The sequence below is a fragment of the Callithrix jacchus genome, chromosome 15, assembly GCF_049354715.1.
Source record: "Callithrix jacchus isolate 240 chromosome 15, calJac240_pri, whole genome shotgun sequence".
In the NCBI taxonomy this organism is placed as follows: Eukaryota; Metazoa; Chordata; class Mammalia; order Primates; family Cebidae; genus Callithrix; species Callithrix jacchus.
Window position 1 is genome coordinate 12,452,695 of NC_133516.1, and position 12,224 is coordinate 12,464,918.

The 12,224-nt window shown below is 44.4% G+C and overlaps 1 protein-coding gene across 15 annotated transcripts in view; it reads right to left on the reverse strand.

Annotated features, from left to right (window-relative positions):
* MCF2L2 (MCF.2 cell line derived transforming sequence-like 2) overlaps positions 1 to 12,224 on the reverse strand; it is a 264,853-nt gene that overhangs the window by 213,812 nt on the left and 38,817 nt on the right. For all 15 annotated transcript variants that reach the window (XR_013527026.1, XR_013527027.1, XR_013527032.1 and 12 more), the window contains exon 2: positions 10,825 to 10,908. Coding sequence is in view for 6 of the 15 variants with exons in the window: in XM_078350245.1 (XP_078206371.1) it covers positions 10,825 to 10,908 (84 nt within the window). In the remaining 9 variants the exon portion in view is untranslated. The remainder of the gene's footprint in view (positions 1 to 10,824; positions 10,909 to 12,224) is intronic.

Sequence of the window (12,224 nt, forward strand, 5' to 3'; positions counted from 1 at the left end):
CCTCTTTATTCATCCTATAGGTTTACTCTAAACTTCCAAAAATGATACCCACATATTAGATGTTTATCAAGACAGGTATATTGAGTACCTCATTACAGTGACTGATGAGGATATTAAAAGCTTTTATCTAATAATATTCTTCCTCTCTGCAGGTTCACAACCATGGGAAGTTTCAGAGAAATGTGAATTCAGATAATTTGTGTCTTTAAGAAAGCTAAGGGGGTGGAGGGGTTGAAAAAAAGAAAGAAAGCTAAATTTAGATGCATTATGACACTGTAATAATTGTGTAATCAACATCTGCTGAGGGAATGGCTAAGACATTTCAAGGAACTGAAACAGCCTAAAATATTAATTAGAATGTAATTATGCCATTTAATTTTACCTTTTATTATTATTATTTTGAGGCAGAGTCTCGCTCTGTTGCCAAGGCTGGAGTAAAGTGACGTGATCTCGGCTCACCGCAACCTCCGCCTCCTGGGTTCAAGCGATTCTCTACCTCAGCCTCCTGAGCCAGGCTAATTTTTGTATTTTTAGTAGAGATGGAGTTTCACTGTCTTGGCCAGGCTGGTCTCAAACTCCTGACCTTAAGTGATCCGCCCACCTTTGCCTCCCAAAGTGCTGGGATTACAGGTGTGAGCCATCATGCCCAGGCTTATTTTTTATGAGATGGAGTCTCGCTCTGTCTCCCAGGCTAGGGCACAGTGGCACGATCTCCACTCACTGCAACCTCTGCCTCCCGGGTTCAAGCGATTCTCCTACCTCAGCCTCCTGAGTAGCTGGTATTACAGGCACATGCCACCACGCCAGGCTAATTTTTGTATTTTTAGTAGAGACAGGGTTTCACCATGTTGGCCAGGCTGGTCTTGAACTCCTGACCTCAAGTGATTTGTGTATCTCGGCCTCCTAAAGTGCTGGGATTACAGGCGTGAGCCACTGTGCCTGGCCAATTTGACCTTTTTATAGTTGACTATATTAAAGCTATCCCCACCTAAATGAAAAAAACTGAAGTTTTCTTCTATCTTGGCTACTACCAATACTGAACAGCAGAGAGGCCCTAAGGTTAACTGTGGACGCCCACCCCCTGTCGAATGTTAGTCTTAACAGGCAGAAGCATCAAGGAAACAGAGCTGGACTTACAACTATGGAGCAACCCACAACATGGCATCTAGTGCCACCTTCTGAAGAAACATAGTAATGCAATCGAAAGAAAACGATTATTCCAAAGTCCCATTCAAGGAATACAAAAAACCCCAATTATTTGGTACTAAGTAAAATGGTAACTTAAATAATAAACTTAATCCTCCTAGTACGATTCTGTACTTTTTCATTAAGTGAAAGACAACTAGTTTTAGTGCAGAAAACATTAAGTCCTTGGGGTACATAGGTGACTGCTGAAAGGACCCTGGTGATAGCTGGCACGAAGCTTCACACGAAGGTAAATTGAGAATATGGGAAATCCTACAGGAAGATGGCAAAGACCAGTGATGGGGATGGGTGCAGAGCATCTTCCTGCTGCTCTTTGCCTCCCAGTACCTATTTTCCCTGTCTCCTCCCCACAAGGTTTTAACTGGGGAAATGGCAGAACCATTACCTGGGAGGCACTTTGGAAATCTCTGGGCCTGGGATACTAAATGACCCATTCTACATAACAAAACTAAGAATTGCCCCCAAATGCCACGGGACTTCCAAATGTCTTACCAGAGGCTTAATATAACTAAAAAATCCATTTTAAATGCTCTGGGCTGGGTTCTGTGGCTCAAGCCTGTAATCCCAGCACTTTGGGAGGCTGAGGCAGGTGGATCACCTAAAGTCAGGAGTTCAAGAACAGCCTGGTCAACATGGTGAAATTCCTTCTCTACTGAAAATACAAAAATTAGCCAGGTGTGGCTGCAGGCGCATCTGAGGCAGGAGAATCGCCTGAACCCAGGATGCAGAAGTTGCAGTGAGCCAAGATCACGCCATTACAATCCAGCCTGGGGAACCAGAGTGAGACTTCATCTCAAAAAAAAAGTAAATAAGATAAAATGCTTTGAACCTAGACTTTAACTCTGTTTTTACAAATAATCATAAAGAAATTGTGAAGTCTTATTAAAGTCACTGAAGGTATCTGATCACCCCACCACACCCCAGCATTGGCACCCATCACATTCATGGTGACTCCAAATTGAGGGGCAAGCACCTCTTTCATTATTCTCATGTAGCTAGAAATGCATGTGGAAATACATACTATTGGAAGATACATTACTTTACTATAATTAGTTTCCTTTGATTTCTCCTTTACATTACAGTTCCTTTTATTTGGGAAAAAAAAACATTTGAGATAGAGTCTTACTTAGTCACCAGGCTGGAGTACAGTGGCACGATCTTGGCTCACTGCAACCTCTGCCCCCCCGCCCAGGTTCAAGTGATTCTCCTGCCTGAACCTCCTGAGAAGCTGGGATTACAGGTGCCCACCATCACACCCAGTTAATTTTTGTATTTTTAGTAAAGACAGGGTTTCACTAATGTTGGCCAGGATAGTCCCCGATCTCTTGACCTCATGATCTGCCTGCCTAAGCCTCCCAAAGTGCTGGGATTACAGGCTTGAGCCACCGTGCCCAGCCTATTTTTTAATTTTTAAAAATATGTGCATAGGTAGGGGTGGCCGTTCTCCTAGGTTTTCTCTTCCTGGGCACACAGTTACACTGCATTTCCCAGCTTCCCTTGCTGTTAAGTGTGTTAAAAAGACTGTGACAAGTTCAGGTCAATGGAATGTGCTGTATATGCTATCTCTGGGCTGAGAATTCTAAGAAGCACTATGATCCTTCCATGTTCTCTTAGCCTGTCTGCTCCCTGGACACACATGCCGCAACATGCATAACAATACGAGCCACAAACTGAACCTCCACATTCAGAAAAGTTGTCTGCTGACCAGGATCATACATGCAGAATTGTCAGAGTTAGAACTTAATTGCTGTTACATTTGCTTTGAAACCACCTTTGCAAAATCATGACTGAGACAGTGAAAGAGCTCTAACTTAACCGACCCCATCTTGCTTCTAACCTCCAAGCTGTCCTTGTTCATTCCTGGGCGTACTCTGGGAGAAACTTAGTTTATAGTCTAAAGAAAGACGGTAACAGCTCTTTCCCAAGGCAGACCTCCTTCTTGCCTGGGGACTAGATTGCCTTTGTAGGACTAACATTAGCCATTAGAAACCATTAGCCATTTCTGACCATTACAACTTATGGTTTAGTAGTCATGCAGCTGGAAGCTACGAGATTCTGACCCTCCCTCAACTGCTCCCAAGATCGGTGTTTGAGATATTTCACAGACCCTGCACTTGCTGGATCAGCAGACACCACCCAGATCAATAAACCGGCTCATCTGATCTTGCATCCCCCTCCCAGGAACTGACTCAGCGGTACCTGAAGAAGATAAGTCCCACTCTCCATCATTTCATCTCTGACCAATCAGCGCTCCTGGCTCACTGGCTTTTCCTAACCCACCATGTTATCTTTAAAAACTCTGCTCCCTGAATGCTTGGGGAGACTGATTTGAGTAGTAATAAACCTCTGGTCTCCCACAGAACCAGCTCTGAATGCATTACTCTTTCTCCATTGCAATTCCCCTGTCTTGAGGAATTGGCTCTGTCTGGGCAGCAGGCAGTGTGAACCCCCTGAGCAGTCCCGGTTTGAGCTCTATACAATTTGAAGTCTGTTTGTTGTAGTTGTTTAGCCCACACTTGCAGATACAAGTTATAATATCTATAAATTTCATGTTAGGATGGCAGAGGGCAATAAAAATCATTTGTTATAAAAAGGAGATGTTCAGCCAAACATGACTGAGAACCTTCTCTCTCACCTGTGCTATGGAATCCAATAGCCACTAGACACATGTGTCTATTAAGCACTTGAAATGTAGCCAGTCCAAATTGAAATATGCTGTAAGTATAAAATACAAACTAGATTTCAAAAGCTTAGAATAAAAAAGGTAGAATCTCAATAATTTTGAATATTGATTACATGTTGAAATGCTATTTTAGATATGGGTAAATTTAAAATATATTATTAAAATTAATTATATATATATTTATTTTTACCTTTTTAATATGGTTACTCTAAAATTTTAAAGATGGGCACAGTGGCTCATACCTGTCATCCCAGCACTTTGGGAGGCCAAGGCAGGTGGATCACCTGAGGTCAGGAGTTCAGACCAGTCTGACTAACATGGAGAAATCCCATCTCTACTAAAAATACAAAATCATCCAGGTGTGGTGGCGCATGCCTGTAATCCAAGCTACTCAGAAGGCTGAGGCAGGAGAAGCACTTGAACTCGGGAGGTGCAGGTTGTGGTGAGCCAAGATCGCACCATGGCACTCCATCTCAAAAAAAATAAATTAAAGTACATATGTGGGCCACGCTATATTTCTACGAAACAGCCCTGCTCTAGGTAACTCTCCTTGGTTCTCACCTCCCAGGTTTCAAGTCACCAGCTCCACATGTAAGTTAGGAGTCTGGGCTCCGAGCTGTTCCTTGGTTTGACATTTTCCATTGTTTCAGGTGGGAGCCTCACTGCCCACCTCACCAAAGCTGGGCTTCACTGGTGTGTATGAGGGGAGACTGGGGACTCCACAAGCCTAAGAATATTGAAGTTTATTTCTTCATCAGTGACTTTCAAAAGGATTCAAGCTGCCACAAGGGAGAGACAGAGAAAGAGAGCAAAGAGGGAGAAAAAGTAAAAGAGAAAGATTCAGACATAATGATTCCAAGTGGGAAACAACCATTAAGATATATATAAAAGGACAATTCCTTATAATTAAAGGAAAGGAGCTGTGGCAAACATTGATAAATGGCTAATTGGCTCCCAATCCCCTTTTCCTTGACCACCATCTCCAGTGGCAGTTAGAAAGCTAAATGCTTGCCTTCTGAGATTCTCTTGCTGCCAGGGAGTGGCTGTGTGACATAATTCTGGAATGGGACATGCGCAGAAGGCAGCCAAGAGTTTCTATAAAAGGAAGAGAAGAAGCCAGCGTTTTCCTTCTCCTTCCTGCTTTGGACTCTGACCTGCTGTCTGGAATTGCAGCAGGCACCTTGGAATCAAGGTTTAACAAATAAGAAGGAAACATCAAGAGAATCATAAAAACGTCAGCCTTAATGTCACTGAGCCACTGATCCAATACCAAGAGTTTCTATCTTCAGACCTCGTTATGCAATTTTAAAAAACAAACAATTCTCATAGGCTAAGATCTCTTGTAGGGCGGTACCATGCTGTTAAATTCTCTTTGTATAGATGAAAATCTATACAGTCACAGTGAGGTTCGGAGCCACCTACTGGTTGTGTCGGAATGTGAACCCAGAATTGTCTTGAGTCCACAGCCTAGAGTGTTTCCACCACACTAATGTGCTTATACTCTCATTTCTTAGCTAAGCCCGGACTTTAGAACTATCCCAAGTTCACTGTGAACATGCAGGTGAATACTAGTGTCAGAGTTTCTTGATATTCACTCAGGGTGGCTGACAAAATACTAGCGAAAGTTAAAGATTGTCATCTCAAACCTTTTGGAAGTCCAGAAGGTTTTACTGAGGCAGGCTGAAGGCAGCCACCTCATTTACATTAGCATACGAAAGGGAGAGGCTTTCCCAGTCTAAGTCTGTTTACCTCACATCCCTTTGTCTCTACTCTGTTTACTCATGTAAATTTGTGCTGGGTGGCCATCTCAGGGGGAGATCAAAGGGAAATTACCTGTTAATAGTGTTTACTCTGGGCCCCCAGAACCTAAAGCTTTTATCAGCCATAAAACCATTCGTGTAGCCATGTTAATTATCCACAAGTGTGCTAACTCAGAACCTCTGTTGTAAAATCTGACTGAATAAATGTAATAATGGAAAGGGAGTCTGGGTGGATTGGTTGCATTTTGCCCTCTAAAAGCAGCCAACGGCCATCCCTAGCCCACTTGAATCACTGTAATGATGTAAGAGTGCATTCATTCACCTGTCATTGAGTCAAGGTCCTGCAGGCCAGGCTTCTGCAGGTGGTGGTCAGCGTCTCAAGGGCTACCAGAGGCAGCAGCCCTGGTCAATATCCAATTGCTGCTGGTGGCCCCGCTCACAGGCTTAGCATCCAGAGACTGCAAACCATCTGGCCACAGATCTGGGTCAGGCTTCACGTAATGAGCCCCTGCTCTTCTAGCAGCCATGGGAACTTACGCCCAGTTCAACAGACGGGGCAACCAGGGTGCAGTGAGGAAAAGGCTCTATCCTCTCCTTCACAGCCTTCCTGGTTGGCAGGGCCTCTGGCTCCTTCCAGAGCTCAGTGAAATCGGTAGAAAATGTTGTAGGGAAAATCTTTACCTTCCTGGCCTGAATCAGGAAAAGGAAACTGCTGTGACTCAGGACTAAGGCTGCAGCTCTTAGGCTGCCACAGCCATGGGAAAAGACCTAATTACAGAGATTCCTGTTTCACAACAACAACTACACAGGCCCCCACAGCAGCCTCACTGCTGACGCTTGCTGTTTCTGCCAGAAAAAAAGAGATGGTTAAAGATGAAAAGAAGCCTCTGATCCCAAAGTGGTGACTCAGAGAGACCCCTGGCAGCCACTGTTCCCACAGACATGCAAGGTTGTGAGCACTGTCACAGTGAGTCCAGGCCTCTCTTGACTCAGAGAGACCCCTGGCAGCCGCTGTTCCCACAGACGTGCAAGGTTGTGAGCGCTGTCACAGTGAGTCCAGGCCTCTCCTGACTCAGAGAGAGCCCTGGCAGCTGCTGTTCCCGCAGACGTGCAAGGTTGTGAGCGCTGTCACAGTGAGTCCAGTCTTCTGACTCAGAGAGACCCCCGGCAGCTGCTGTTCCCGCAGACGTGCAAGGTTGTGAGCGCTGTCACAGTGAGTCCAGGCTTCTCCTTCACAGGAAAGGCAAACTTGGGCCAGGCAGGCTGGTTCATGCCTGTAATCCCAGCACTTCGGGAGGCTGAGTGGAAGGAGCCCAGGAGTTCCAGACCAGCCTGGGCAACATGGCAAAAACCCATCTCTACCAAAAATTTAAAAATTAGCCGGGCATGGTGGTGTGTGCCAATGCCTACCTGTAGTCTCGGCTACTCAGAAGGCTGAGATAGGAGGATCAATTGAGCCTGGTAAGTCAAGGCTGCAGTGAGCTGAGATTGTGCCACTGCACCCCAGCCTGGGCAACAGAGCAAGACCCTGTCTCAGAAAAAGACGACGATTACAAACTTAAAAGAAACAAAGGGTTATCTTTTATGGTCAAAGTACCTTCCAAAAGCAGAAGTATCTTCTCGGTCCAGTGTGTTTGCACAGTGCTCTGTTCCACATTAAGGACTGACAATTCTCTCTATTCCTGACTCAATGGTGGCATCATGTTTATTGTGAGCATGACTTTGGTTTCTTACAAAAACTATATCTTACTAAAAACTATTTTTTGTAATAAAACCCCAAAATAAACATTCTTACAGAACTATAAAAAGACATCAAAAAAAAAAAAGAAAAAACACCTATTTAGCAGTTGCAATACTAACCATTTTTCATATATTATGTCATTTAATCCTCAAAATTACTGGCTGGGAGCAGTGGCTCATGCCTGTAATCCCAGAACTTTGGGAGGCCAAGGCAGGTGGATCACCTGAGGTCAGGAGATTGGGACCAGCCTGGCCAACATGGTGAAACTTGTCTCTACAAAAACACAAAAATTAGCTGGGCATGATGGTGGGTGCCTGTAATCCCAGCTACTCAGGAGGCTGAGGCAGGATAATCACTTGAACCTGGGAGGCAGAGGTTGCAGTGAGTGAGATCGTGCCATTGCACTCCAGCCTGGGTGACAGAGTGAGACTCTATCTCAAAAAAAAAAAAAAATTACAATAACTCCATTATACAGATGAGGAAACAGGCTTAGGGAAGTAAGTTGCTCATGCTGCTAGTAAGTGCAGAATCCAAATTCATATCTAGACATGTCTGGTACCAGTTGCTGTTTTTCCTATATTGCCTCTAAGTCATAGGAACAGAAAGAAATGCCTCAATAACACCCAAAGGAGATACATCGGGATCATAAATGTATTACTTAATCAGTCCCTAGACTGATTCCTGAGATGAGCCATTGTGTAATTATGTATGCCAGAATCATGTACTGAAGCCTTACAGCTTTATTCTAAGGCCACAGGAATCTCCCTGACCCCAGCCCACCCTATCATCCACTGCAGACCTTGAGCTGCATGGTGGTGGTCTTGGGGCCTTCTGTGGTAGGGCCATGGCGACAGATTCCAGGAACCCGAGGACAGACCCCATTCTGCCTTCGTCCTGCACAAGCCTAGACCCACAGTGGGAGCTGTGAGACTGCGCCTTCAGGAGGCTGGCTAGGCCCTCCCGCCAGGGTCAGTGGTGCCTACCTGGCCACCTGGGGAGCAGCAAGACCACTGGTCTCACAGAATAGACCACGAGGACTTGGCTACTTTTGTGCTGGGCACCTTTTATGTTCCAGCCTCTGATCTAAACAGTGGCAACGCAGACAGAAAGAAGAAAAAGGTGGACCCTGTATGCAAGGTTCTTTGAACTGACTGCACCATGGTGACTCCTGTGACCCACTCATACACCTCCAGATGGCCTCCAGGAGCCAGAAAGTCTGAAGTAACAGGGAAACCATAAAAGGAGAAGAATGGCTAGCTCCAGCAGTACCTGATGAACCGACCTTGCAACATTCTGCCATTTTTCCTACCTCATCCGTTCCTGCCTCAATTGATAAGCCAACCTTGTGACACTGGACCTTGGACCTTGTGACACCCCCTCCCCAGGCCACACCCCACTAGCTTGCAAAAGCCACCCTGAACTGTAACTTCTGTAACTTTCCACTGCCTATCCAAACCTATAAAACCAACTCCTATCCCATCACCCTCTGCTGACTCGTCTTTTTGGACTCAGCCCGCCTGCACCCAGGTGAATAAACAGGCTTGCTGCTCACACAAAGCCTGTTTGCGGGGGGGTCTCTTCATTCAGAGCATGCTTAACTGTATTTATGGATCTTTCAGTGACTATGTGAGTAGTGACTAATGTGGAGGAAAGACCAGAGAATCCCCCCAGAACATCCCAAATTGTGTAGGATGTGCCCACGCGGCAGGAAATGCTTGGATGGGGAGAAGTATCCCAGTAATAACTGAGTTCACATCTCCTTCAAATCAGTGGGATGAGGAGCTTGGAGCAGATTAAATGTTATTTGGAGAAAAGAAAGAGATGTGACTTTTTTTTTTTACATTCCATCCTGTAGAACAAAATTCACACCAACTACATATTCTCTCTGTGATATAACTAAAGAGACTCTGTTGTTTTTTCTCAGAACAGATGTAAAAGTTGAAAGGAGTCACTACTACTTTATTCCTCCATGACATATACTAAGGACATCTCATGTCATGACTTCATTTTTCTAAGTTTGGTCTAACTACAATTTAGAGTTTGGAAGAGTCTAAAACTCTCTGCCTAAAATATTATCTTCATTTAACTAGTTTAAGTAATTAAAGTCGTGTCACCCTTGACTAAGTAAATAAGAAAGAACAGTATTCCAGTCATGACAGCTTTTCAGGGTTGTGTCTAGGCTCAAAAAATGGCTCAACTTTTATTCATAACAGCCTCTCTTTATTCCCAATCAAATGCTTGATGGAACTCTCCTTAAATGAGCTTAAGAATAAAAGACAATTCTCCCAAAGAACAAGCAACCTCAGCAACACTTGGGAACCCTTAGAACTAAGACCTTCAGATTTCAGTTAGAACGGTGATCATTAAAAAATCTGGAGACAACAGATGCTGGAGAGGATGTGGAGAAATAGGAACACTTTTACACTGTTGGTGGGAGTGCAAATTAGTTCAACCATTGTGGAAGACAGTGTGGCGATTCCTCAAGGGCCTAGAAAGAGAAATTCCATTTGACCCAGCAATCCCATTACTGGGTATATAACCAAAGGATTATAAATCATTCTATTATAAAGATACATGCACATATATGTTCATTGCAGCACTGTTTACAATAGCAAAGACCTGGAACCAACCCAAATGCCCATCAATGATAGACTGGACAAAGAAAATGTGGCACATATACCCATGGAATACTACACAGCCATAAAAAATGATGAGATCGTGTCCTTTGTAGGGACATAGATGGATCTGGAAACCATCATTCTCAGCAAACTGACACAAGAACAGAAAACCAAACACTGCATGTTCTCACTCATAGGCAGGTGTTGAACAATGAGAACACATGGACACAGGGAGGGGAGCATCACACACTGGGGTCTGTTGTGGGGGCTAGGGGAGGGACAGCAGGGGGTGGGGAGGGTGGGGAGGGATAACATGGGGAGAAATGCCAGATATAGGTGATCGGGGGATGGAGGCAGCAAACCACCTTGCAACAATATACCTATGCAACAATTCTGCATGATCTGCACATGTACCCCAGAACCTAAAGTACAATTTTAAAAAAAAAGAACTAAGACCTTCTTAAGGCTGAATCTTGGAAGAACATCCAACAGGAACATTGAAAGAACATCACAGTGGCAGCTGATGTCGGTAGTTACCTCTTTTTCTTTCCTCAAAATCTTTTCAGCTCTGTTATTTACAACCACAAAGAAATGTACTCGTCTGGGAAAGATCAGATTGCATCCAACAGCAAAAGAAGTAATATCTACGAGACCCCACCCTCTTCCACAGGACAGGCCTCAGCCTGCTCCAGTCCCGAGCGGGGTCTAAGGGGTGAGTGAGACTTGGGTATAATATTCCTCAAGGTTCAAGAGGCTGGGCCCTCCCACCAAGACCCCCCATCAAAATCTGGAAATGCCAACGAATGTGCCCCTTACCTGAAAGAATGGCAAATTGTCTGTGAAGCTGTTCTATTATTTCCACCGCCATCAAGGGCCTGACGTCCTGCTGCAGAATTTCATCTGCACAAATGACATACAGAGCGGGTTAAAGACATGCAAATTACAAAAAGAAATGAAAAAGAAACAAAGGCAAGTTGTACTTCTAGGGAAATCTGGGACTTATCAAGAGATGGTTCTGGCACATCACTCCCTTGAGAACTTGATTCCTGGGATTCAGCGCTACATCCGGGTTTGTGTGCTTTGGAGCTTATGAGTCCGAACATGGAACACATTTCTAGGGCCCCTCCCAATACAAGGAAGGAATCCTGAGGTTTAAGCCTCAGTAGCTTCACATTAAACCTGCTGGATGATCTCATTACGAAGGCAGGTATTTGCCTTTACCTTTTGGTCTGCAGAAGGACGTTTTAAACACAAACAACATAACTTACTGGAGCTCCTCTCAAAACAGGTCATAAAATCAATCTGGGATTCATGAGAGTTCTTTAATTTTTATTTTCCTCCCTACCTCACTTCCTTCCCCACCCCCTATCTCCATTCCTTTTTTTCCCCCTTCCAGAATACTCTAAGGGGTCTCTTCCCACTGCTAAATGTACATAAAGAGGCAATTTTTCATCTTGCTATTTAAAGATTCTCCTTACTGAATAAGAAGTTATAGGTTTTCCAACTCGAAAATCCAATCCTTTCAAGCACAAATCTACAAAGGTCCTCCTAGCACATGACTTATAATCCCTGTGATTCACCCTCATATCCATCTAGGGAAGGGGATTAGGGAGAGGGGAGGAGTGACTGCAATCCTTCAACCTGGGCTGAAGAGAGGAAGGCATTTTCATGCCTCTCTGCCTAAGATATTATCTTCATTTAACTATTTCCCAGGGAGTCTTAAATAATACACTGGTGGCTGGTTATGTGGCTCATGCCTGTCATTCCAGTACTTTGGGAGGCTGAGGCAGGAGGACTTCTTGAGGCCAGAAGTTCGAGACTAGCCTGGTCAACAGAGTAAGATCTTGTCTCCACAGAAAATTTAAAAATTAGCTAGGCATTGTGGTATATACCTGTGGTCCCAACTACTTGGGAGGCTGAGGCAGGAGGATCTCTTGAGCCTAGGAGTTTGAGGCTACAGTGAGCCATGATAGCACCACTGTACTCCAGCCTGGGCAACAGATGGAGACCCTGTCTCAAAAAAACAAAACAAAAAACCAAACAACAATAAAAAAATGAATGCTCTGGTTACTGTTTCTACAGGAGTTAGACATCTGGTTAGATTAAGGCATGAACCAAACAACCTGTGCTCTGATGCTAGGTGGGAATTTCCTACTGACTCAGTGTGGGGTCATGGTGACGTTATGATATTCCAGTGTTGACCAATCAGAAGGTAG